Consider the following 27,425-nt stretch of genomic DNA (forward strand, 5'->3'; position numbering starts at 1 on the left):
GAAAGCCCTTTTCCATGGTTTTCCCTGCGGGGGGTAGCGCGCCACTTCTTGGAGGGAGTGTGGGCTAGACCTTGCTGCAGGGGACTGTTGTCTGCTGCCCCTTTGCAGCTCCTCACACTGCAGTGTCACAGTTGCCCCTTGGCCAGCTTTCGGGGAGGGTAGAGGTTGGTCTTATCCATCACTGTGTCCTCAGTCCTCAGCTCACCGTGGAAAGGAAGTGATTCTAGAAGGAGGAGGGATGGAGAGAGGCAAGTTGTACGATGGGAACAGGTTCGTCACACAGTAACAGCATGGCCTGTGTCCCAAGGCAAGTGAGCGGTACTGACAAGGTGCACCGGTGTTGAGAGAAGTAATGGGCTGGGTTGGGGTGGTGGGGATTCGTGGAAGAGCCAGCAACTGAGCTGGGCTTTAAAAGGGTCGTGGGCAGCTGAGTAGCTCATTCTGCAAATATGTTGAACAATTATGGATGGCAGACCCAGAGCAAGATGCGGGGGAGACCGTGATGAAAATGACAGTTTCTGCTTTGGGGACTCTTAACAATCTGATGGAAGAGGCTGATGCAATGGGCTGGACACTGACTTCAGTCAGTAACTGAGCTCCTGACCTACAGGGCTCTGCTGGTGATTTATTTCATCATCAGTCATCTTTATCTTGCTCTTATTTAAGATTCCCAGGTCTCACGATTGCGAGTCTCACAATCATGCTGTGGTTTGTCCTTGTCTAGGGTGCAGTGTACGTCTACTTCGGTTCCAAACAAGGACAACTATCTTCTTCCCCCAACGTCACCATCTCTTGCCAGGTATGTTGACCACCTTCACCGGGTACAGAAAACGAGCGCTCACTGCATCCTAATTGCCTCAAGGCTGAGTTAAAGGTGGTTGGGTTCCCGTTTTCTCTGCAGGATACCTACTGTAACTTGGGCTGGACCCTCCTGGCGGCAGATGTGAATGCAGATAGTGAACCAGACCTGGTGATTGGCTCCCCTTTTGCTCCAGGTGGAGGGAAACAGAAGGGAATTGTGGCTGCGTTTTACTCTGGCTCCAGTTACAGTGACCAAGGTAGTGCTTTCTGGGGTGGGGGTGAGGTGGTTGGAGACCCCCACTGCTCTAGTCTGTGGTGCCTTCTCTTGCAGAGGGATTTTGGTCCTATTTTCCTTGTTGTGTGTGGTTTCACCTGAATTCTCTAACATTCTTACTCTTCCAGATGTTCCAGCAAGTGATGTGGACAGATTTACTGACTATACAGAAGGATCCAGTGTGTCGACCTGGATCCAAAGTTGGGGGAGGAGGGTGGGCAGTAGTTACCCTCATAGTGTCTCAATGGAAGAGTGAAAACACTCAAGCATCCCAGTGGTGCTCCAGCTGTCCAACAGGACTTTTTTTTGGGGGGGTGGTGCATGCAGTTTGTGGAATCCTCAGCCAGGGATTGAACCCAGATCCTGGGCAGTGAGAACACAGTGTCCTGACCACTGGACTGCCAAGAACATTCCCAACAGGTCCTCTTTTTAAACAGCACCCTCCACTCCACAGAGGCTAGCTCTAGAAATGTATTTTTTGTATGAAGCGTGAGTCCCATTTCCGATGCTGGGGCGCTGACATAAGAGTTGTGGCAAAAACAGCCCAATGAACCCATTTCTCATTGTCCTACACAAAGGGCCACTCTTGCCATTCCTGTAGTCTTTCCACGTAAAGCAGAAGGCACTGCTTGTCTTGTGCAGAAAAGCTGAATGTGGAGGCTGCCAACTGGATGGTGAGAGGCGAGGAGGACTTTGCTTGGTTGGGGTACTCCCTTCACGGTGTCAGTGTCAACAACAGGACTTTGCTCCTGGCTGGAAGCCCGACCTGGAAGAACACCAGTAGGTGAGCCCTGATGTGGGATGCAGGGACCAGTGACACAAGGGCTGGGTGCCTGAAGCCTGGGGAGCCCACTGAATGTGGGGTTCACAGGAAGTGGCTCTGAAATTTCCTACCCTTCAAGGAAAAGCAAAGACTCTGGGTCAAGTTGCAAATGTTCCTTTGTATAAGTTTGAGAGAGCGAGCTGTGTTTTGCTAGGGTTGTCTGGGTGGCTTAAGCAGCAGGAATCGATGATCTCACAGTTTCGGAGGTTAGAGATCTGAGATCAAGGTGTCAGCGGGTTGCTGTCTTCCAGGGTGCCTCTCTGTCCCCTACAACCACCTTCTCCCTGCGTCTCATGCAGCCTCTTTTCTGTGCATCGATCCCTGGTGTCTCTCCCTCTTCTTATGAGGATGCTAGTCATATTGGATTGGGGCCCCACCACGATGACCTCATTTTAGCATAATTAATTACCTCTTTAAAGACTCTGTCTCCAAATGCTATCACATTCTGAGGTATTGGCGGTTAGGATTTGAACATACGAATTTTGGGGGACACAATCCAGCCCCAAACGAGGTACTCCCACTTTGTCAGTTGGGAAGTAGAATGTGAGCCTCTTAACCTGGAGAGCCTTGATATTGGGGTTCATTCGGAAAGCTCTGCCACACCGATGACAAGGACCAGCAGCATGAGGTGGAGGGGGGCGCTGTGAGTGGGGAAGATGCGGGTCATCTTTCCTTGGACCTGAGCACCTGCCCAGCGCGGTACCCTGTGTCCCAGCACCTAAGCCCAGTGTGCTTGCTTCCAGTCAGGGCCACTTGTTTCGCACTCGCGATGAGAAACAGAGCCCTGGACGGGTGTACGGCTATTTTCTGCCAAACTGTCAAAGCTGGTTTACCATTTCCGGAGACAAGGTATGGTGGCCCCCTCCCTCCCCAGGGAAGCAGACACCACAGAGAAAGTTTCTCAGCTGGACTGTAGTGATTTACTGCGTTTCACAGGCAATGGGGAAACTGGGTACCTCCCTGTCTAGTGGCTACGTGATGCTGAACGGGACCCGGACCCAAGTGCTGCTGGTGGGGGCCCCGACTCAAGGTAGGTCGCCCACCCTGAAACGTCACTGTTTCATGAACAGCTGTGCCACTCCTTGACCGTGTCATATGGAGGGAACGTTATGAGATCTGGAGGCAGACAGACCTGAGTTTGAACATTTATTTTTCTCATTAATAGCAACCTGGGTTACCTTGGAGGAAGTTACTTTTAAACTCTCTGAATGCAAAATACAGCTTACAGTATCCACATTCAGAGATCTGTTGAAAATCACACGTGAAAGTAACTTGGTGTGTTTTTAAAACTCCTATCCCACTGAGCTTGGAGACATAGCAAATTTTATAAACCAGTTCACCGGGAACAGGTCCACTTTGAGAGTTTATGTTAATAAAACAGTATTTTGTTTACTTCATGGGAAAGTTAAAAACAAAACAAACTAGCAAAAAAATGATTCCCTCCAAGAGTATAAAAGTGGATTATGCTTATTGTAGAAATTTGTGAAAATATAAGGAAATATATTTTTACACCTAATATTATATTTTGAGCATTTTCTCATATTAAGTATTCTAAAATATGATTTTTGATACCTGTATCACTTTTTTTTTTGCATATGTACATGCCAACGTTTACTGTCGGATGGCCCAGTCTTAAGGCTTTTAATACATACTATCAATTATTTTTCAGAAAGATTTTTGTTTCACATAATGTATTTGAATAATAAGCAGAAGTGAATTGGGCAAAGGAATGGTTAAATGCTTCAATGCACAAGTTAAGTCAGCAACTTGTTATAAAGCTGTGTCCTAACTCTACAATATTTTTTTTGTTTTTTGTTTTTTTGGTTACAGAGTCTAGGTAGTGTGACTCTTGGTTACAGAGTCTAGTTAAACTCCTGCAACACAAATTACTAATTTTGTCTCACCATTGTTGGTGTCAGAGTGCTGTGAATTAGAGCATCCCGAATTTTCTTAGTCTTGGCCCCTTTACTGCCTTAGTAATTTTCTCTGTTATAAAATACTGTATAAAACGTAAAACAGAAAGGTTAATTATATATATCATGATATATGTGATATATAAATGATGCTTTTTGAGACAGTTATATAAATTCACCTGCAGCTGTAAAAAATAATAGGTCACGTTACATTTTATCCAGTTTTCCCCAATGGCATCTTGCAAACCATAACCAGTGTCACAACCATGTTATCAATATAGATATAATCCACCAACCTTGTTCAGACGTTCCTCTTTTTACTTGTATTTTGCCCATGTAATTTGAGGGGTCCAGGGAAAATAAAAACCTGTTAAATTATCCAGAATTGCAGGTCAGTCATAGGGTCACAGAGTCGGACACGACTGCGCAACTGAACTGAACAGAGCCTAAAGCCAAGCACAGGGCCTTTCTCAGCACGGGGCCCCGTGTGACTGAACAGGTTGCATACTGTGTGTTTCTGTCCTAACAGCTCCTTTGGGGCACTGGGCCACTTCCCAAACCCTGGCATCGGATCATCCTCATTTTGACCTGCACTGCTTTTCCAGTGGTGCCTGCATTTTATCGTAACAACCCCTGTTATGATAAAACTCCAATTTTGCAAAGATATGACATCACTGAAAGGACTCTAGGGATCTGGTGTTGAAACTGTGACCTCCCCCAGTAGGTGGGTCATGTGGCATCAGACAGATGTCACTGTCTTACCGGCAAAAATTAAAGACAATTGCAGTATACCCGTGAGTTCACCGAAATGTTTCAGTGTAGAGTTGGGGAATCACAGCTCTATGGACAGATTTGAGTGAAACGTGAAAAATCTGACCTCCTTGCAGGGCGAGTTCGAGTAAACGAATAATTAGAGTTAGGCCTATCCACCTCTCTCTCCCCCCAGCCTCTGGCTCAGCAGGATCTCTGGGTCCGACTGTGGCCACGACACACAGCCGTTTAAATATTCAGTGGAGATTTTACGGTACTCATTAAAAGCTACAAAGTATTTGTGGTATGAAAAAGAATACTTGAAGGCAAGGTGGCGGTGAGACTGGGAACTCACACACTGCTGGTGAAATGTAAACTGATGTACTTTTTCTAGTAAGAGGTTTGGCAACATTCCCCAAATCCAATGCTAGATGGATCCCTTCTAAAAAATCTGTTCTCAGAAAATTAAATTTTATTTTAATAAAGGGGGAAGGATCATAGTAATTCATAAATATCATTTATCATAGTATTAATTATAAAACCAAAACGTTGTAAAAGGAGTTTCGTAATCTGCAAAAAACCCCATTAAAATGTGTATGTATGTATGCTGCTGCTAAGTTGCTTCAGTTATGTCCGACTCTGTGCGACCCCATAGACGGCAGCCCACCAGGCTCCCCCGTCCCTGGGATTCCCCAGGCAAGAACACTGGAGTGGGTTGCCATTTCCTTCTCCAAGGAAATGTATGTATGTATGTGTGCGTATATATCACTCTCCAGAAACAAATATATGCATTATATACATTTTCTTCCTCATACTCTTTTTGGGTGTTTTCCACACCTTTTGCAATGATCATATATAAAGTCTTGGCATTCACAAATCTGACATAGTTTCGCCTGTGTCACGCAAGTCTGTGTCCTCGCTTCGTTCTTGTGATGGTGGCAGCTCCTGTTCCGTGGTTTATTTCAGATGTCATGTCTAAGGTATCATTCCTGACCATGACCCTGCACCAAGGTGGGAGCACTCGGATGTATGAACTGACACCTGACTCGCAGCCTTCTCTGCTCAGCACCTTCAGTGGAAACCGCCGCTTCTCCCGATTTGGTGGCGTTCTGCACTTGAGCGACTTGGATAATGATGGCTTAGGTAGGAAAGGAACGGTGTCTCTGGCCAAGAAGATGGGTCCTCTGATAGGATGACCCCTGTTCTAGCCTCATAATGAATCAAGACCAGAGCCAGATGTACAAGAGTGAGCTGTGCTTCTGGAACATGGTGCCCTGAGAGCCACCCAGATCAATGATGAAACAGGAAACAAAAGCCTCTGACTGCGCTGGAAAGAAATCAGTGTAGACCAGTGAAGGACGCATTATCATTAGTGGGAGGCTGGGGGAGGATCCAGCAGTGGAACAATAGAAAGGATGACAGCAAGGAGTAAGGCACTTCCTTCTGCTGGTTTTCATTGTTCACAGATGAAATCATCATAGCAGCCCCGCTGAGGATCACAGACGCAACTGCGGGACTGATGGGGGGAGAGGATGGCCGTGTCTATGTGTATAATGGCAAACGGATCGCCGTGGGTGACGTGACAGGCAAATGCAAATCGTGGGTAACTCCATGTCCAGAAGAAAAGGTAAGTGTTGTACGCAATTCCACACCCAACTGGGAAAGGACGGCTCCTTGCTGATGCCTTGGTAAACTCTGTCCACTCTAGAACTCAGTTTCTTCTTGGACTCAGATGACCTGACCCATACCTCAGGTCAGAACACAATCACTTGCTTGAAAGCGGCCTGCTTTCCTGCAGTTCTGGTGTTTGCCCCACAGCTGGAGTTCAGCTGATGTGGTGTCATGCCAGCTCCTGGTTAGGAGCCCACAGCAGGAAACAGGCCATGGCCACTGGAGTGTCATGAAGACTCCAGCTCTCTTTATTTCATCTTTCATTGCTTAAGTTCCCTGGACCTAAAACACTTGGCTGTTATTTTAAACTTAAAATTTAATTTTCAAATTGGAAAAAACAAAGTTTATTGCAAAACTATTAGAAAATGCAGTATAAAGAAAATGAAAGTCTACCTAGAATTCCACTCTGCAGAGATGTCTAGTAACCTTTTGATGTGTATCCTGCTAGTATTTTTTTTCTATGAATTTAATTATTATCATTTATTGTGCATTTACTCTCTCTGTGCCTGGGCTTCCCAGGTGGCAGTAGTGGTAAAGAATTTGCCTGCAGGAGACGTGGGTTTGATCCCTGGATCAGAAAGATCCCCCTGGAGGAGGGCATGGCAACCCACTCCAGTATTCTTGCCTGGAGAATCCCATGGACTGGCAGGCTACAGTCAAAGAATTGGACAGGACTGAAAGTGGCAAAGAACTGGACAGGACTGAAAGTGGCAAAGAATTGGACAGGACTGAGTGAACTCCAGGAGTTGGCGATGAACAGGGAGACCTGGTGTGCTGCGATTCATGGGGTCGCAGAGTCAGACATGACTGAGTGAATGAACCGAGGTGACTTAGCATACCCACTTTGTCCCTAGCGCTTTATATAAACATATAAAATCTAATTCACATCAAAGTTATTAACTTGCTATTCTGTTCATTATAAAGAAACTGAAGATCAGAGAAGGAAGTTGTTACAGGTCACACTGCTAGGAAATGGTAGAACAGGGACTTGAACCAAGAGCTGGTTCTGAAGCACACCCTTAAACCGTTACACTCTGTCTGTGTGTATATATTAATGGCTGTGATCCTATTGTACATGATTTTGTATACAATTTTATAACTTTATCTCATTTTACCTATCAATGTAATGTCTTCTATGCTTTCTATATTCTTATACAATATATCTACCAGATACCTAGCAGTTTATCTGTAGATAAACCATTTAAGTGACTAGTTAGTCACTTAGTCTATTTCAAATTTTTGCTGTTATAGTAAGATAAATATTCACATAAACATATTTATACCTCTATTTTTCTGAGCTAAATTCCTGTAAGAATTTCTGGTGACAAAGGGCTTCTCTAAGATGTAGAAACTTGAGTGAGTATAATTAAAATTGGTTAAAGAAAAAAATCCATGAACAGCAATAACATTAACAATCTCTCTTTCTTATCACTCTCTTTCAGGCCCAATATGTACTAATTTCTCCTGAAGTAAGTATCTTCTAAAAAAAAAATGCCCTTTCCCTTAAGTTGATAAAATCATATGGTATGTTTTCCAAGGCCATTAACAGACAGTGTGTTTCACAGGCAGGCTCAAGGTTTGGGAGCTCTGTGATCACTGTGAGGTCGAAGGAAAAGGTAAGTGACAAGACTGTACAGCTTTGGTGTTTGATTTTTTTCTAAGTCTGGGATTCGGGAGTGATCTCATTTTGCATGTATTTTAGATTTTATTTGAAAAACAGGGTCTCACAAAAAAGAAAACACACAATCCCACCATTTTTTGGTGAAAGGTTCTCCTCACTACCCCTCCAATTTCATCCTCTACAACAGGGGTTGGCAAATTACAGCCTTTAGGCCAACTCTAGCTGGCTGCCTGTTTTTGTGTAATCCACAAACTAAAAATGTTTGACATGTTGAAATGATTGGAAAAGCGAAAATATTTTGTGACACAAGATATTTATAAGAATTCAAACTGCAGTGTCTCTAACAGGCTTTGCTGGAGTATAGATAGCCACATTCATTCTTTTCTCTTCCTCTGCTGCTTCTTGTTCAACAGTCGCTCAGTCGTGTCCTACTCTTTGCGACTCCACTGACTGCAGTCACCTCTGCTGCTGCTAAGTCGCTTCAGTCGTGTCCGACTCTGTGCGACCCCATAGACGGCAGCCCACCAGGCTCCGCCGTCCCTGGGATTCTCCAGGCAGGAGCACTGGAGTGGGGTGCCATTGCCTTCTCCAGTGACCTCTGCTACTCTACCACAATGGCAGCTGACTGATGTACCACAAAGCCTAAAATATTATCCTGGTCCTTCACTGTAAAATTCTGCCAACCCTTGCCACATTGGCTAAGCATTGTTAATATATTTTGGTTTTTTAGGAATGAACCAAATATATACTAACAATATATTTGCTATAGATTTGTTTCTTTTTGTATGACTTTAGAATAATTGTGCAAATATTTCTGCTGGCTAGATTCCTGGAAGACTACTAGGTCAAAGGGTATACACATTTTGAATTTTAATAGCCATGACACATTTAAAGGATTTTATAACATAACATACAGCTAAACCACTTATTTCACTCATTTATTTAAGGACATGACATTGTACAGATCTGTGCTAGGCTACGAGAGAGAAAGAGACTAAGTGTCTGCTCTTGAGGAAAATTAAGATTTATTTAACACGTGGGAAGTTAAAACGCAAACAAGTATAGTAACAAATGCTAACTGGAAGTGTGAACTGTGGTATGAAAGGCTAGAGAAGCCGTCATAGATTTTTGAGTACAGAACCAGATCTGCAGGGCTTGGTAGGGGCTGTGGCTTGGACTTGTAAGCACTGTGGTGAAACTGCCCTCTACTGGCCAACAGTTCAAGTAGCCCTTTAACTCATTTATAGGCAAGCTTAACCACAACAACAAAAAAGAGATGGATTATAAATTTATGGGGGTGCTTCTCAAGAGATATGATCTTAAGAATATCGTAAATTTGGTTTGCATTTTAAATTTTATCCACTTTCCAAGAATCAGACGTTACTAAGAACCCATGAACCGTATACAAATAATGAGCCACTGTTTACACCAACTGAAGGGGGTAGTGCAGACCATCTAAAAGTAATTTGATTCCTTTCTGTTTAACACTGCAAATTCATCTTCCTAATTATAGTTCATGAGTCAATATTAAAATTAACTCCACTTTCCCAACACATACCTGAGGCTGGGGGCCCTGAAGAACTTTTGAGTGTGAAGATAAATCAAAGGTTATGTTTTAAAAATGGAGACAATCTGAGGATGATGAGTGGGTGGTCTCTTACCGAGACATGAGTAAAAGTTATGATTTTGAAGACTCCTCTCTTCCTTTCTCTGTGTGAGCATTAAGTAACCAACTAGAATTAGGAGGACCACTTACCTCTGTGGTATTGCCACTGTTTCTGAAACCTCCAGTGGGGCTGCCTTCAGCCAGCCTGCCAGCCCTGGTGGAACAGTCGACAAAGAAACCTGAGACATGGACCCTGCCCCCCAGGTGCTTAGAATCTAAGAGGAAAAATGAAACATGCCCACGAGACCATCCAGGCCCATTTATGATGACCCAAATCCAACGGCAGTCAGAGATCAGTGGGAATCGGCTGGGGGAGTCGGGGAAGGCCTTGCAGCACCCCTGGGGCCTGAGTGGATCTGGAAATCGGAGTAGGCTGACCGGGCAGAGAGAGGGCAAGAGCAGGGGAAGACTTGATTTTAGGAATGAAGATGGGTTTACAGGAGGCAGCTTGTGGCCAAACTACAGATGCATCTAGTAAATGAGCAATTCCACAAGTAAGAATTTTCTTCCCCTCTTAATCGACACTGTGGTATTTAAAAAGATACACACAAAGGGTTATGCATACTACCCGACACATCTGGATTCCATTGGGAGGTTTCAAAATTAAGTCAGTGAAAAACTTCACAGGTTTGCTCACTGTATGGTCACACCCTACTCTACCCACAGTCAGTCTGATCAGCCACACCTCACCTCATCAGCCATGATCCAGAAACACTCTTGGTAGTTTCAAAACTAAAATCCACTTCCAAAAATGCTTAAAAACTTGTATAAGCTTTGAAGGCAACTTTGAAAGCAGCAGGGGCAGAGGTGGTGTGCACACATTGACAAGGCCAGATTACTCCAGATCTGCCATCTACACTGCACCACAGCTAGGATGCTGAACAGACGTGAACAGACGCACACAGACGCATTTTTCCCTTGTGTACCTGAGAAGGAACTAGCGAGAACTTCCTCCTCAGCTGTGATTTTTCTGAACCTACAGAGCTGAGAAAGAGGGTATTTAAACCCAGGGAAAGAAGCATTTAAGCTCAAGCCCTTGTGTCTGGCCAAAGTCTAGCTTTATTCTAGCTCAGAGCATAACATGATGCCTGAACGACAGCAGGAACGCAACACAGGTTGTGAATGAATCCCGTTTTGTGTCTCCTACAGAATCAAGTCGTCATTGCTGCTGGAAGGAGTTCTCTGGGAGCCCGACTCTCTGGGGTGCTTCACATTTATAGCCTCGGCCAAGATTAAAGGTTTCACTCATTTTCCTCACCTGTCCCCCTCTCTCATGCTGAGTCATCTTCCGAGTGAGCGTTCTGGGGGACAGACTGGCGTATCCAGAGGAGCCCTGGTAGACCGTACAACAGGTGGGGGCTCCTGGGGGTGGAGACACATACACAGGCTGGCTGCCCACAGGCCACAGGAAGTGTTGGCAGCATCCGAAGGATGTGACAGTGGATGCTCTGGTTGTGTGTCCCTTTGCAAAGCTTGTTTCCTGTGCACCTGAACTTAATTCCTAACTGCCTTCCTGTGCTCAGACCTGCTGCACAACCTGTTTGCTCTTCCACTTGAGCACCTGTGTCTTTCTGATGCCTTGAAAGGCCTGTCTCTAGTTATCTTAGGAAAAGCTCTGTAGCACAATTTTTGCTAAAAATATCCTCTTAAAACTGGTGACTCATTCCAGAGTGAAACAGAAAGCACAGCACACAGGAAAAAAAGCATGAGGAGAAAGAGAACCAGGAGAAAAGTATGGGGGGTGAGGCATAACCTCACAACTCCAAAATCATGTGGTAAATGATATGGTCCTTTCTTATGAGGACTATTGTATTTTCAGTGTTTCATATAGTGAAGGACATATATAAGAAGTAAAATGCCACCTGACTGTGCCCTCAGATGCTTTTGGAGAAATGATTGTGCTAACAGCCGATGCCCCTAATGATCCTGCTATCTGAAGTCATCTCAGGAAGCTTCAGGCAGCGGGAGGCTGCCACAAGCCTCACTAACAGAACCAGAACAGGAAGGAGAGAGCTCTGTCTTGAGCTGAAGGTGACTGTGCAGGACCAAGAGGAGTGAGGCAGGCTTGGCCTCCCTACTTCCTGGGCTGGTCTCAGTGGAGCAGGCCTCATCTGCCAGGCCTGGAGGGTGGCATGTTTAAGGGAAAGGAATGGACCACAGGATTTCAGCTTCACTAAAAATCTGCGGGCACTGTTATCCGTAAACTGTAACTAGCTGATTCTCTATCAGGGTAGAACCTCTTTTCTTCGGACACTAATGAAATGATACTAAAACCAGGAAAAAATTAAAATGACCAGAGCCCTTCTCTTAGCTTCTCTTGGGGGCAGTAAAGAGACTGGCCAAAGGACACAGGGTTTTGGCTGAAGAGTAAAGTTGAATCCAAAATCAAAGGAAAAACCAGCAGAATTACAACTGTGAGGATATAGTGAGTGTGTATATAAGAGAACAGCAGCATAACCAGACTCATACCTAGACAGGACCTCTGGCTCACTCCCGCGACGTCTCATCTTTCTGAAAGAGGTATACTAGTTGCATGGTTCCCTATGGCACAGCACAAAGCACACACAAACACCATTTGCTTTTCGGTTAACAACTCTTGGCTGCTCAACCTATTTGAAGAATTGTTTTTATTAAAGTTTATCTTTGGGGGACCAGAAATGCCTTACTCATATGCCCTTATTCTGAGTGAAGACCAAACTGATGTTCAGTAAAGGCATGCTCTCGTACTGTGTCTCCTCTTTTAGAAGGATGCCTACCTTTATCGGGCTGCTGCTAAACAAAGTGTTATGCTTTACTAAATGATTGGGCCAGTGTTTAAACATGATTATTCTTTACCTGAGGAGTTTTATTTTTCTTAATGCCTAAACATAACAGCAACCAGCAAGAGGAGACGGTTAAAATTTACTAAGTTAGAAGCAGATCTTCATATAGGATATTTAACCATGCTAACCCGTATCAAGAAGTTATATAAATTGTATCCTACTGCATATATGGAAAATATGTAAAAACCTGGCATACAGAAAAATCTAGTATCCAACAGACTAATGTATTATCTTAACAGGTGGATTAAGTTTCCATTCTACACTAAATTTACTCTAATTCTAAGCACTGGTTCTGACTTCACTTCAGTTGCTCAGTCATGTCTGACTCATTGTGACCCCATGGACTGCAGCACACCAGGCCTCCCTGTCCATCACCAACTCCTGGAGTTTACTCAAACTCATGTCCATTGAGTCAGTGATGCCATCCAACCATCTCGTCCTCTGTTGTCCCCTTCTCCTCCTGTCCTCAATCTCTCCCAGCATCAGGATCTTTTCAAATGAGTCAGCTCTTTGCATCAGGTGGCCGAAGTATTGGAGTTTCAGCTTCAGCATCAGTCCTTCCAACGAACATCCAAGATTGATCTCCTTAAGGATGGACTGGTTGGATCTCCTTGCAGTCCGAGGGACTCTCAAGAGTCTTCTCCAACACCACAGTTCAAAAGCATCAAGTGACGCATTTGGATTGATTCTGACATACTTAATACTTTATAGGGTTTAAATTTCTCAGGAACACAAATCTGAACTTATGCAACAATTCAAAATTACCTTTATGATATCAGAACACATTTACATATTTGCAATTTTTGTCTATTACCTGTATATGCAAAGGCTGTCTTACAGGCTTCAAGACTGGAACTGATTTATGCCTTTGTATCACAGACCTAGGGAGATTTGAATCAAGTCTCTGAATTCCCTACTCCATGCTCCAACTATGTAACTATTACTAAAGAAATGACAGTAAATCCTGAATTTAAAGTGAGTTTAATATTTAATGTTAATTTTCCAAAACATAAAGCTGTGTACAAATCATGGATTAACTCACCGAAATATATGGCTTTTTAATGATTATTTAGTGGTTATCAGTCTATCAAGAGTAAAGCAAGTATTAATAGTATCTTAAAATGACACCTATTTTTGCTACACTTTCTTAGAGGTCTTACAGTGACAACAGGTTAAGAATATCATTCCCTGTACACGTTAAAGAGGATACGATTGCCTGCCTTCTCATAACTGAATATTTGGTATTCTTTCACCTTATTTACAAATAATTTATATACTCTTTATTTAAATTCAATATTTAAAACTGGAACTTTTTTCTTTTTGGCATAGGCTGTTTTATTATTTGATAGATAGCAGGCTGCTTCTTACGTTAAAGAGCTATCGCCAAAGCAGAGGCAGCCGACATCTAGAAAGTAACTTGACTGAACCATGTTCAGAACTTTATAAACCTTTAGTACCCTCCCTGTATCATCCTTGTGAGGTAGTTGCATTTATTTCCCCTTTTACTGATGAGACACTGACTCAAAATTATTTTAGCCAAGCCCTCAAATGATGTTACTTAGCTAAGTAACATCAGAAACAAAAGACCAAAATTCTATCCCGTACCTGACCTTAAACAAAATGACATTTTGCCTCTTGGACTTCCAAGTTTTCATCACAGTTAAGTAATATTTATTAATATTACCTATTTTACAGTGATAACCTGAAGATCAAAAACAACATAGTGCTCTGAGGTATACCAAAGAAGAGTGCCCTGTGAAATATAAATATTGTCAAAGATACTTTATCTTAGAAATCAAACAGATGTATGATGGTATTCACATTCCACAGACACACCATAAGGCATGCTCCAAGACAAGCCCAGCATGTTTCATGCTCTTCTAATGTCCTTTCATAACCACACATGGAACTGGGAAACTTCATTTGTTCTCATTCAAATCAGCAACTGGAAAAAGCATTTTAATTCATTTTTACCCACCTGGTAAATGGACTCTATTTACTAATTTTGTAGTGCAAGAGCTCCTTTAGACTCTAGAATTGTCTGTTACTTTTGGAGATAAATATAACTGTAATGTTCTACTGTATAACTTTTTAACCTCCAGAAAATATAAAAAACATAGAAGATATCAGGTAGCATAGGTGCTTGAGACCTAGAAATATTAGCCATTTGTTTTAAACTCAACTCTGTGAAAATAAAGTAACACAATTTAAAAATTTACCCTCTTGTTTTAGGAAGCCCACCAGTCAGCCTCTCGGGTGTAGCCAAACAGATGAAAAATGTGCAGCCTAGTTAATCTTGCTACACATTTTCCTTTTTGGTGTGACATGTCTGTCCTAAAAACCAAGGAATGGTCAAACAGCTATAAAACAGTAACAGAATAGAACTACTTTCAACTATTTCCAAAAGCTTTCATTACAGTCAAGCAAAGAAAGATAGTTTCATAGGTTGAGGAAGTAAAATTCTGAATAATTGGAACCTATACAAAGCTAATATTGACGTCTCATTTCCTTTTTGTATTCCTTATATAAAAACGGGCAGGGACTTCCTTGGCAGTGAAGGGCTTGAAATGCCACACTTCCACTGCAGGGGGCATGGGAGCTATGTTCCCACGGGAGCTGGTTCCCCTGGTCAGGGACCTGAAAGCCTGCATGCAGCCAGAAAGTAGGAGAAGGAAAGGCGGGGGTGGGGCACAAACATAAGAGAACACAGTTATGTCAGAGACTGGTTTAAAGTTTAAGGTTAATGTATATTATGCTAGCTTTTTAGTCACCTGAGAGTCAGGAAATTCACAAGAACATGATTCCTTACAGGAAGAACTGTGGTTACCTAATCTCACAACTATGGGTTTGGCAAGTTTCCCAGCTTCATTTGGCATGAGGTTGCAGTTTTGTTAACATGTATAAATTAAATAAAATCAATACCACAATCTAATCCTGGATTAAGTTAATCTCTCCATGTCTTACATCTATAAAAACAGCCTTTTAAGTTTGTAGGAAACAGAATTTTGGCCTTTTACAAAGCAAGCACGAAAATACAATTAAGTTCTAGTACTATGACTGCCATAATAGTTTATCCTCAGACATAATATAAGTGTCAGTGACTTTCAAGTCTCTGACTCCATAAAATAATAAAAAGATACTAGAATTTCCCTGTGACTACCATAAAAAAAAACTGTTCAGTTTCCATCAGGTTATTCCTAACGATTTGTTAGGATACCCCTGCTTGATCCAAGTCCATCCGGCCTGAAGCTGTGTTTCATTTCTAGCCTTCTGTCGGCCTGCAGTGTCTTCTTAGGTAAAGAGGCCATCTAAATAAAAGCAGAAAAAATTCATAATTTTAGTTGTGTGGGTTTAAAAGAAAAACCACCAGAAAAACAATACATTAACCACTAAATGAGGGAAGGACTGCCAGCCATGTATCAATGTCCTGAGTACTTGCTCCAGGGGTATAAACTACAAGTAGAAAGCTATGAAAAAGAGATAAACTGTATCTTTTCCTAACATGGTAAGTGTTGTCTACATTTCAACTTTGGTTATGACAAAACCTGCACCAAAATTACTAACAGCTGTCTAAATGTACAATGCCTGTCACAGCATTCCACCAAAATAAACTAACTTACTTACTCTGCCACTGCTTTCCACATAACATCTAATTCTCCTTTTAACTACATGAAGCAGGTGGCACTGACTTAAATGGGAAAGCTGGGCGAGGCTTAAAGGAATTAAAAAACCTGCTCAGTGTCTCAAAGCCTGTGACAACTTAAGCCCAGGCCGCAGGACTTCAGGCTGGGGACTGCAGCCCCTCTGCGGTACTGCACTGAGTCTGACCCTTCATACCAGAGGAGGTAGGGGTGCTTCCAGCTGTCGTCCGAGGAATGACAGCAAGCGCCTCCAGATGAGGCCGCTTCCCATAAACATGATTCCTGTGATCAGCCAGAACACTCTATGGTCCTAGAAGAGAATACAGTCAATTTCAACCACAAAGGCTAGGTTCCTTCGTGATAAAATTTCCCAAACTTGTCATTGCGCAAGAGTTTAAAAGGAATTTTCAAACTCTGTGCTGCTCTTTCCAATAGGAACTAAGAACAAGTGCCCTAACAGCACTCAGAGGCCGAGTCAAAACATAAACTGGAAGGAAAACATGATTTAAGAGTATTTTATGATCATCAATGAACCAATGTAACTGCTTTTACTCTGTGTTTCCTTCCAGTCTTTGTTTACATTCACACAGATTTTAATATATAGGACATTCTGCTTATGGCCATCCTTGCTGAACTGTGAAGTATCCTGGCCTTACAGCACCTCAGAGTGTTTTAAATTTTCAAGGAAAACACAAGTATCATCTGTGCAACACGATGACAACTGCTACTCTTAAACTGTTTTTCATAACAGAAACTCTTAGGTAACACGACAGAAACTCTAATATAATAAAAGAAACTTTTGGTCTTGGATGCTGTGAAACAACAGTTGTTGCTGTTCAGTCACGTCCAACTCTCTTGCAACCCCATGGACTGTAGCCCACCAGGCTCCTCTGTCCATAGGATTTCCCAAGCAACAATACTGGAGTGGGTTGCCATTTCCTTCTCCAGGGGATCTTCCAACCCACGGATCAAACCTGCGTCTCCTACATTGGCAGGCGGATTTTTTACCACTGAGCCACTAGGGAAGCCCCAAACACTAAAAGCATCATGAACCAAGAAAGTTTGGAAACCTCAAAGTTATAGTAAACATTTTCCCTCTCATTTTCTTTCTTTGTGGCCATGCAACATGGCCTGTAGGATTTTAGTTTCTCTGCCCAGATCTTGAACTGGGTCCCGGGCAGTGGAAGCTCAGAGTCCTAACCACTGGACTGCCAAGGAATTCCCATGTCATTTTCAAAATTGTATCTTTTGCAGTGCTGTGCTTTCAAGTTCATGTGTAAATATACAGAATCATAGAATTTAATCTCCCACATGTTAGGAGCCTCAGCTATAGAAATGCCATTATTTATTATCAACAATGGTCTTCAATGATTGGGAGCCCAGTTTCCTTCAAGATAGCCATTGCATAAACAACCAATAACCACTGATGGAAATTCAAGCCATATATGATGCAGAAATCTGCTTCCTTTTAACATGAAGTTAGATGTTAGACATCATTTATCAAGAAGACAAGTGCTAATGTCAGTTAACTGCCTGGATGAATACATTTCCAGTTATTCTAAAAAAGACCCTAATTTATTAAGTAAAAATTATGTTCCAATAAGATTTAGCATACCCAGATTACTGTTCTTTCCTGTAGACTGGTTCTGTAATGCCCTATAAATGAAGTCTGGGATGGCTAAAATATGATGAACTTGAGAGGTAAGTAATTTAAAAATTCCATGTGTCATTAAAACATACACAGAGCAGTGTGAGACCTCTAGGAAATTAAGGGAGGGGAATGTGTCTGAAAGTTGGATTTTCAGTGTCCCCCCACCCCATTGCTTTGGGTATTCCCTATAGTATTATGGCACGCTTAAGTACCTATGTTTTGAGCTCTTCATCTCTACCGTCTAGCCTATCTACTCCTTAGAAATAAGACACCTACAGCATCCTAGTATGCCAAAGGCTACTAAAAAAGCCCTAAACTGATGGGGACATGTCAAAAGTACTTAGAAGATGGTATGAAAGGAACAATTCGAATATCAAGATAAATAATAAGGGCAGTGTGACAGATTGTAACTCACTGATTAAATAAGATCCCATGAGTCCATACTGACACAAATGAATAAATAATTGGGAAAGAAGGAAGGCTCTGACAAAGAACAAAAGCAGGAAGAATGATGGGATTAGCAGTGACCATGTGGTAATCATCCCTGTAGTATCTGATTCAGGCATGAAGCAGTTTTTGGATCAACAGCAGATACTAAAACTAGAGGGTGCAAATATTAAAGAGATGCACAAAGCTACAACTAGGTGCCATCCTGCACTGGCCAGAATGGCCACATTAAAAACTGTACAATTAGCATATGTGGGAAAGGGTGAGGAGAAAAGGGAACCCTCCTTCACTGCTGGAGGAGTGTAAGCTGGTGCAGCCTCTATGGAAATCAGGAGGGCAGTTCCTTAAAAAACTAAAAGCAGAACTGCCATATGATGCAGAAATCCCACCCCGTGGCATATATCCAGAGAAAACCATAATTCAGAAAGACACATGCACCCCAGTGTTCACTGCAGCGCTACTCATGACAGGCACAAGACACGAAAACAAGCCGAGTGTCCATGGACCCGTGACTGGACAAAGACGTGGCGCCTACATACAGTGGAGTACTACTCAACCACAAAAAGAGTGAAATAATGCCACCTGCAGCAACACAGATGGGCCCAGAGATTACCACACGAAGTCAGAAAGAAAAAGACATGATGTCACTGACATGTGGAATCTGAACTACGACACAAATGAGCCTGTCTACAAAACACAGAGAACAGGCTTGTGGTTGCCAGGGGATTTGGGGGAGAGAGGGATTGGCAGTTTCAGGTTAGCAGATTTAAACTATTATATACAGAATGGATAACAAGGTTCTACTGTACAGCACAGAAAACTGCATTCAGTATCCTATTACAAACCACAATGGAAAAGAATATTAAAAAATGTATTATATGGATAACTGAATCACTTTGCTGTACAGCAGAAATTAACACAATCAACTATATTTAATTTAAAAAAAACAAACAAACTAGAGGGTGCAAATTTGATGAATGGCAGGGTTCTTAGAAGATACTTAATTCCACAGAGAAAGTAACTTCACAGGACAGAAAATTAGCAGACACCACCTTAACCAAATGATCAGAGTTAGTATCACCAGTAATGAGAAAAACTGACATCAAGGGTCTCCTGATGGGATTCAATGTGAAGAACACTGACAAAAATGTGTCACAATCAGAATCTAGTAATGAAGAGTAACCAAGAGCCAAACAACTGACGTACATTCTTTGTAAGCATCAAGGCCATGAAGACAAAGTTTGGAAAACTGGCCTAGATTAAAGGAACCTAAGGAGACACAATAACTATTAATACACGCAACACACGATTTAAGATTTTCTATGAGGTAAAGGGCTCTACTGTGCTAAGTGGTGAAACCTGATCAGAAAAACAGTGTTGTTTCAACGCTTTTTTCTGATTTTCACAAGTGAGCTGTGGTTATGTAAGAGAATGTCAGTGTTTTTAGAAAATATATACTGAAATGTCTAGACATCGGGAGTTTCATATTTGTTGTTTATTCTCAAATGATTTAGGAAAAAGTATATATATACTGACAGAATGATAAATACGATAAAATGTTGCTGTTTGAAGAATCTGCGTAAAGGCTGTATGGGAATTCTTTTACTACGCTTGCAATAGTTTGATATTATCTTAAAAAAGAAACTATCAGAAAGGAATTTGTAAAAATTCTTTTAAAAAATTAACAACAACAACAGGCATTTATAAACAAATATTAGAGTGAGTATAAGATGGAGTTAGCTTGCAGAAAGAGTGTGTACATAAACGAAATGACTTGGGAGAAGGACAGGAACTTGTACAGAGTTACACAGTCACGAGCTGGGAAACTGGCAAAGGTCTTCGGAAGGACCTTCTGAGGATGTCCAGGGCTGGTTTATGTCGCACAAGATAGTTTGGTAACTACGGACTTTTTATTAGATTTGGGATTAAAAGCCTCTAAGAGATTCCCATCACGCTTAGAATAAGCCTGAACCCTTACCAAGCTCCAAATCAACATGCTCTCCCTCTTCTGTCCTTCTGACCTCTCACTACCATTTTCCTTCCAATTGACACCCCTCCTCGGACCACTCTGGCCTTCCTGCTGCTCCTTCAACAAGCTCGGTGCACCCTTGCCTCAGTCTTCACATGTGTGGTTTCCTCTGCTTAGGTCACCCTTTCTCCCAGGTCATTCCACGTTCTCCTTTCATTCAGGCTCTGCTCTAGGGTCACCTTCAAAACCACGCTATCTCTACAATGCCCTCTGTCTCTCCTCCTGCTAACAGCCTCTCTCCCTCTACCTAGCTTTAATTTTCTTTATGCTTCAGTTCAGTCACTCAGTCATGTTTGACTCTTTGCGGCCGCATGGACTGTAGCACGCCAGGCCTCCCTGTCCATCACCAACTCCTGGAGATTGCTCAAACTCATGTCCATTGAGTCGGTGATGTCATCCAACCATCTCATCCTGTTGTCCCCTTCTCCTCCTGCCTTCACTCTTTTCTAGCATCAGGGTCTTTTCCAGAGAGTCAGTTCTTTGCATCAGATGGCCAAAGTATTGGCCAAAGCATCAGTCCTTCCAATGAATATTCAGGACTGATTTCCTTTAGAAAATTTTCTTTATGGTACTTATCACCTAACCTACCACGGATCTGTTTCTTCTCTCTCCCCCACTGAAACAGACTCCATAAGGGCAGGGATTCACTGCTATACCCCCGATGCTAAAAGCAGTGTTTAGTGTGTAACAGGCACCAAACATCGTATCTGTAAGATGAATGAATCAATGTACTGCATTTACTTTCCTTTCACATCTTATAAGGAGGTGACGAACACTGCTGCAGGGAGCTTATGATCTTTTTCAGGTGTGTGTGAGTGAAAGTTGTTCAGTAGAGTCCATGGAATTCTCCAGGCCAGAATACTGAAGCTGGTAGCCGTTCCCTTCTCCAGGGGATCTTCCCAACCCAGGGATCAAACCCAGGTCTCGTGCACTGCAGGCAGATTCTTTACCAGTTGAGCCACCTATGATCTTTTGCAGACAAGCAATTCCAAGTCTGAGGATCATCGCAAAGGGAAGTGTAGGATTATTTTGGCATAAATAACTAGAAGAGTAATTTTACTCAGGTGGGTTGGGGTGCAGTCAGTGAAGAGTCTTCTTGGAAATAACACAACAGTTGAAATCTGGGAGAGAAACAGACATTAACTAGGCAAAAAAAAAAAGAAAAAGGGGGGGATTCCCTGGTGGCTCCGTGGTAAAGAATCCTCCTGCCAACAGGAAGATGCAAGTTCAATCCCTGGGTCAGGAAGATCCCCTGGAGAAGGAAATGGCAATCCACACCAGTATTCTTGTCTGCAAAATTCCATGGATAGAAGAGCCTGGCAGGCTACAATCCATGGGGTTGCAAAAAAAGTCGAACATGACTTAGCAACTACAGACCAGACCAGGCAAAAAAAGGTGGGAGGTAAGAAGAGATGTGTGGAAGCAGTGTGAAAATACTGATGAATCAACGGACAGTGAGGACAAGATGGCTGCAGACACGATGGGGATGTGGGCACAGCAGGCCAGGAAAGCCTTACAGGCCAGGGAGTTTCTATCTTAAGGACAATCAATACCACGCCTGCCGCACCCGAATAGTTTTACACAGAAGAGTGACCATTAGAACTGCTTCTTTTAAAGACCACTTTTTAAAAGGGACCGCTTTAAAACAGACATAGAGAACACACCTGTTAATCAGGACACAGAATTCAGCACCAGAGTGTGCCTGCTGAATGCAAATGCAAATTCATTTCTAAAGAAATTTCACCGTAGGTGCTCACGTTAGCACCACATATACTAAAATTGGAACAATAGAGAAGATTAGCATGGCCCCTGTGCAAGGATAACATGCAACTTCGTGAAGCATTCCATATTTTTCTAAAACAGAAATATAGACCAATGAAAGCCCAGAAATAAACCCATGCACCTATGGGTACCTTATTTCTGACAGAGGAGGCAAGAATATACAGTGGGGCAAAGACAGCCTCTTTAATAAATGGTGCTGGGAAAACTGGACAGCTACATGGAAAAGAATGAAATCAGAACACTTCTTAACACCATACACACAGATAAACTCAAAATGGAGTAAAGACCTAAATGTAAGACCAGAAACTATAAAACTCTTAGAGGAAAACATAGGCAGAACATTCTATGACATAAATCAAAGCAAGATCCTCTGTGACCCACCTCCTAGAGTAACGGAAATAAAAACAAAAGTAAACAAGTGGGACCTGATAAAACTTAAAAGCTTTTGCACAGCAAAGGAAGCTATAAGCAAGGTGAAAAGACAACCCTCAGAATGGGAGAAAATAATAGCAAATGAAACAACTGACAAAGGATTAATTTCCAAAATATACAAGCAACTCATACAACTCAATATCAGAAAAACAAACCAATAAAAAAGTGGGAAAAAGATCTAAACAGACATTTCTCCAGATGACATACATATGGCTAACAAACACATGAAAAGATGCTCAACATTGCTCATTGTTAGAGAAATGCAAATCAAAACTACAACGAGATATCACCTCACACTGGTCAGAATGGCCATCATCAAAAAGTCTACAAACAATAAATGCTGGAGAAGGTGTGGAGAAAAGGGAACGCTCTTGCACTGTTGGGGGGGAATGTAAACTGATACAGCCACTATGGAAGACGGTACGGAGATTCCTTAAAAATCTAGGAATAAAACCACCATATTACCCAGTAATCCCCCTCCTAGGCATATACCCTGAGGAAACCAAAATTGAACAAGACACATGTACCCCAATGTTCACTGCAGCACTATTTACAATAGCTAGAACATGAAAGAAACCTAGATGTCCACTGACAGATAAATGGTTAAAGAAGCTATAGTACATATACACAATGGAATATTACTCAGCCATAAAAAGGAATGCATTTGAGTCAGTTCTGATGAGGTGGATGAATCTAGAACTTACTATATGGAGTGAAGTAAGTCAGAAAGATTAATACCATATTCTAAAGCATATGTATGGAATCCAGACAAATATTACTGAAGAATTTATTTACAGGGGAACAACAGAGAAACAGACATAAAGAATAGACTGATGGACATGGGGAGAAGGGAGAAGAGGGTGAGATGTATGGAGAGAGTGACATGGAAACTTACATTACCATATGTAAAATAGATAGCCAATGGGAATTAGCTGTATCTCTCAGGAAACTCAAACAGGGATCCTGTATCAAACTAGAGGGCTGGGATGGGGAGGGAGGTTCAAAAGGGAGGGAATATATGTATACTCATGGCTGATTCATGTTGAGGTTTGACAGAAAACAACAAAATTCTATAAAGCTATTATCCTTCAATTAAAAATATAAATTAAAAAAAAAATCTCACAATAGGACATCTTCTCAAAGTACAAGGCTACAAGGACATGAAAACTCTGCCAGTCAGTGTTAAATATGGAGCAAAGTGAAAGATGCAAGTCTTGGAGTCTAAATCCTAGTTTTGTTGTTTCCTAGCCCTGTGCTCTTGGGCAAATTATATTTTCTGAGCCTGTTTTTCTACCTATTAAAAAAACCAGGGAAAATACATTCATTTTCAGACTTTTGATGACTGAATCAAAGCATGCAACTGCATGGCACATTGCCTGACACATAAGTTAAAAAAAAAAAAAACCCTCATTAACACTGCCTCACAGTGTAATACTGTTGTCAAATCTCTCCCGTGTGTACTTATCTGTTATGGGAAACATAAGGTAGTCCCAACCTGCCCTATGTGACAGTTTCCTGAATCCCAGCACAGGCTCTGGTCTGTTCAAACCTAGGCCATTCTACATTACAGGGTCTAACAATATTGTTTGAATTTCAAATGATTTATAGTACACATTTTATTCCAACAAGCAACTATACAGGTTAGAACTTTTCTTTTTAAAATCCATTAAAGTAGTCCAGGGGTAAAGAATGCACTGTGCAATGCAGGGGACGTGGGTTCAATCCCTGGTCCAGGAACTAAGATCCCACATGACTTGGAGCAGCTAAGCCTCTGTGTCTCTGTCACTGAGCTGATGCGCTCTGGAGCCCCCAAGTCACAACTAGAGAGTCCCTGCACTACAACGGAAGATCCAGCATGACAAAAATGAAGATTTCGAGTGCCACAGCTGAGAACTGACTGAGTGAAGTAAACAATGAAAACAAAATGAAATCCATGAAAAAGAAATGATCTTCAAAACATTAAAACCCATCCCTAGATGATTGAAATAATACACTCTCACCTCCTCAAGGGAAGATTCCAAATTCATTCCGAAAGCAACTCCCATTAGCCCAAAGAGGGAAAGGGAGAAGGTTCCCATGGTCAACTGTAGGTTCAGCCTCATCATCACATTACGGTGGCTGGGGAGGAGAACAACCGCTTAGATCAGAAGGGCCCACCAACCGAGCACCGCAAATTCACTATTAAAGGTCACATGGGCTAAACAGACACCTTAAAAAGACACTCCCATGTAGTAGTTACAAATGATAATGATGGGATAATTCTTTCCAAAATGGAAAAACAAAGCTAGCCTTAAACACTTTATTACTGTGCAATAATTACTTTATTAAAAAAATATGGATAGTTTTCTATGACACCGTATTACCTGTCCAGATTGATGAATATGATACTCTGTGAATCATCGATCAGTGCCCTGAGTTCCCGAGCTGCGTTGGAAAGATCCTCAGCTAATCGGTAGTAGTTTTCCAACAGCAACTCCATCTCCTCCGCATGGTCAATCCCCGCGCTGCTCTTTTCACTTTAATTAAAAAGAGTTCACATAACTAACATGCCCTCGATACATGTGTTATACATTTAGTACCACAAAGCTTCCTGAATTAGTATACAATATTCAGTTATCCTCTGCTCCTTGTGGCTCCTGGGTGGAGGATTGGCCCCAGGGTGGCCAGTGGCAGCAGAGAGGCCAGGGAGCCCTCTGCTCCTGGGTGTCCTCCAACATCGAGCAGCTCCAGGCTTCCCTGGACCCCCTTCCCAGCATCTCCAGCAGGGCCTTTGCGCAGGTCCCCAGGGGCTTCCCTGGTGGCTCAGAGGTTAAAGCATCTGCCTGCAATGTGGGAGACCTGGGTTTGATCCCTGGGTTGGGAAGATCCCCTGGAGAAGGAAATGGCAACCCACTCCAGTATTCTTGCCTGGAGAATCCCATGGATTGAAGAGCTTGGTGGGCTACAGTCCACGGGGTGGCAAAGAGTCGGACACGACTGAGTGACTTCACTTCACTTCCAGGCGGTATGCTGACCAACACCCAGCAGCCAGTGAAGGTTTACACACTCAAGAGGACCAGCAGTGGGACAACCAGGGCGCCAGGCTATGTGGAACAGATGGAGGGCATGTCCTTGCTAGTTGCTGCTAAGTTACTTCAGTCGTGTCCGACTCTGTGTGATCCCGTAGATGGCAGCCCACCACTGTGGATGGTGAATGCAGTCTGAAATTAAAAGACGTTTCCCTGGAGGAAAAGCTATGACAAACCTGGACAATGTATTAAAAAGTAGAAACATCACTTTACTGACAAAACTCTGAACAGTAAAAGCTATAGTTTCTCCAGTAGTCATGTGTGGATGTGAGAGTTGGACCATAAAGAAGGCGGAGTGCTGAAGAACTGACGCTTTTGAAATGTGGTGTTGGAGAAGACTCTTGAGAGTCCCTTGGACTGCAAGGAGATCAAACCAATTGTAAAGGAAATCAACCCTGAATATTCATTGGAAGGACTGATGCTGAAGCTGAAGCTCCAATCCTCGCCACCTGATACAAAGACCTGATTCACTGGGGAAGACCTTGATGCTGGAAAAGATTGAGGGCAAAAGGAGAAGGGGTGACAGAGGATGGGATGGTTGGATGGCATCACCAACTCAATGGACATGGGTTTGAGCAAACTCAGGGAGATAGTGAAGGACAGGGAAGCCTGGCATGCTGCAGTTCATGGCGTCACAATAGAGTCAAACACAACTTGGTGAGTGAACAACAGTAATTCAGGTATCACAAAAAAAAATTAGCCTCTGCTTTTTCTATTATTGTGATTGAGACCAGTCTGAGTGGCTTTGCTAACTGATCCTAATCATGGCACAGGTAAGTTAAGGACACGAGTTTATCCCTACACAGGCTTTACTGTATTCCACATCCCTGAACTCAGGGACTCTCATGCAAATACACAAACTACCATTTACAGGAAAATCCAGACATGTGAATGCTGACAAATGAGTGCAAAGTCCAAATCACTATCAGGTAAAACACAACCAAAAAGTAAAAATGAGCATAATGAGCATTTCCTTTCCAAGGGAAATGTATAGTATCACTTCCATACAGGAAGAAAACTGGTTCTGAAAAATGTAAATACAGTCAAAACAGCTCAAGACAGCAGAGGAGGGGTATGTGGCTCTCACGTTCCCCCACAAATACATCAAAATACATCCACTTGGGACAATTCTCACTGAACATCTACTGAACACTGCAGATCTCAGACTTCCAAAATGGTAAGAAAACCTTCACATAACTGGGTAGGACAAAAGAAAAAGGGGAAAAGATAAAGAGAAGGGAACTGAGATGGGACTGCTCCTGGGAGGGAATGGTGAAAAAGAAAAGGTTTTCATCCCTGGGGAAGGCACCTCACTGGTGGCGAGATCAGCTGGGATGGGGAGAGGCAGCTGGGGAGCCTTGGAAGAGAGCGCAGCAACAAGTTTGTGGAGGGCAAAGTGGAAAGATCTGCATAGTTGGTTGGTATGGGTGCCTGGCACTCCCCAGCCTCAGATGTTCCTTCATGGGACAGGTGGAGCCTGGGTGCTGAGGCTCAGGTTTCATCATGAAAATTACCCCAATCAAAGCAGCAGACAGAAAGCCAGACTGGGAGAAAAAAAAAAGCAATGTAAGAGACCAATGGGATAACAGAATGAAGTGTGCCAATCTACACATAAACGTGATTCCAGAAGAAGAGAAAAGGGGATGAAATATGTATTTGATGAAATTGTAGCTGGAAACTATCCAAACCTAAAGAAGGACCAGGTACAGAAAGCACAGAGGGTCCCAAACAAGAAACAAATCCACACCAAGACATAAAAACAGCAGAAGTCAGAAAGCATTCTAAAGGCAGCAAGAGAAAAACAGAGTTAATTACAAGGGAACTGCCATAAGGCTATCAGTTGACTGCTCTACAGAAATGATGCAAGCCAAAAGGGAGTGGCAAACTATGTTCAAAGTTTAAAAAGGGAAAAATCTGCAACATGAAGTCCTCTACCCAGCAAGAATATCATGAACGATGGGGAAATAAAGAATTTCTCAGATTAGCAAAAAATAAAGAATACAGCAATACGAAACCTATTTTAAAGAAATATTG

At 42.5% G+C, this 27,425-nt stretch overlaps 2 protein-coding genes and 1 non-coding gene across 6 annotated transcripts in view; 2 read left to right on the forward strand and 1 right to left on the reverse strand.

The window, feature by feature from the left end:
- Positions 1 to 13,452, forward strand: part of GPLD1 (glycosylphosphatidylinositol specific phospholipase D1) — a 54,283-nt gene extending 40,831 nt beyond the window's left edge. For both annotated transcript variants that reach the window (XM_068994064.1, XM_068994065.1), the window contains exons 16-26: positions 725 to 799; positions 902 to 1,058; positions 1,718 to 1,859; positions 2,642 to 2,747; positions 2,835 to 2,928; positions 5,528 to 5,704; positions 6,028 to 6,188; positions 7,675 to 7,701; positions 7,798 to 7,848; positions 10,669 to 10,757; positions 12,822 to 13,452. In XM_068994064.1, the coding sequence (XP_068850165.1) occupies positions 725 to 799; positions 902 to 1,058; positions 1,718 to 1,859; positions 2,642 to 2,747; positions 2,835 to 2,928; positions 5,528 to 5,704; positions 6,028 to 6,188; positions 7,675 to 7,701; positions 7,798 to 7,848; positions 10,669 to 10,755 (1,077 nt within the window). In that variant the 3' untranslated portion in view covers positions 10,756 to 10,757; positions 12,822 to 13,452. The remainder of the gene's footprint in view (positions 1 to 724; positions 800 to 901; positions 1,059 to 1,717; positions 1,860 to 2,641; positions 2,748 to 2,834; positions 2,929 to 5,527; positions 5,705 to 6,027; positions 6,189 to 7,674; positions 7,702 to 7,797; positions 7,849 to 10,668; positions 10,758 to 12,821) is intronic.
- MRS2 (magnesium transporter MRS2) overlaps positions 12,142 to 27,425 on the reverse strand; it is a 35,387-nt gene continuing 20,103 nt past the window's right edge. For 2 of the 3 annotated variants that reach the window (XM_068994068.1, XM_068994066.1), the window contains 4 exons: positions 24,687 to 24,839; positions 24,324 to 24,441; positions 16,179 to 16,292; positions 12,142 to 15,649 (listed from right to left, as the gene is read on the reverse strand). In XM_068994068.1, the coding sequence (XP_068850169.1) occupies positions 15,539 to 15,649; positions 16,179 to 16,292; positions 24,324 to 24,441; positions 24,687 to 24,839 (496 nt within the window). In that variant the 3' untranslated portion in view covers positions 12,142 to 15,538. The remainder of the gene's footprint in view (positions 15,650 to 16,178; positions 16,293 to 24,323; positions 24,442 to 24,686; positions 24,840 to 27,425) is intronic. The other variant, XM_068994067.1, reaches the window with a different exon arrangement.
- Positions 21,859 to 21,963, forward strand: LOC138069850 (U6 spliceosomal RNA). The gene has a single exon (XR_011144118.1). It is a non-coding gene; the product is annotated as a U6 spliceosomal RNA (small nuclear RNA).

This window comes from Capricornis sumatraensis, chromosome 22 (genome assembly GCF_032405125.1).
Source record: "Capricornis sumatraensis isolate serow.1 chromosome 22, serow.2, whole genome shotgun sequence".
Classification (NCBI taxonomy): Eukaryota; Metazoa; Chordata; class Mammalia; order Artiodactyla; family Bovidae; genus Capricornis; species Capricornis sumatraensis.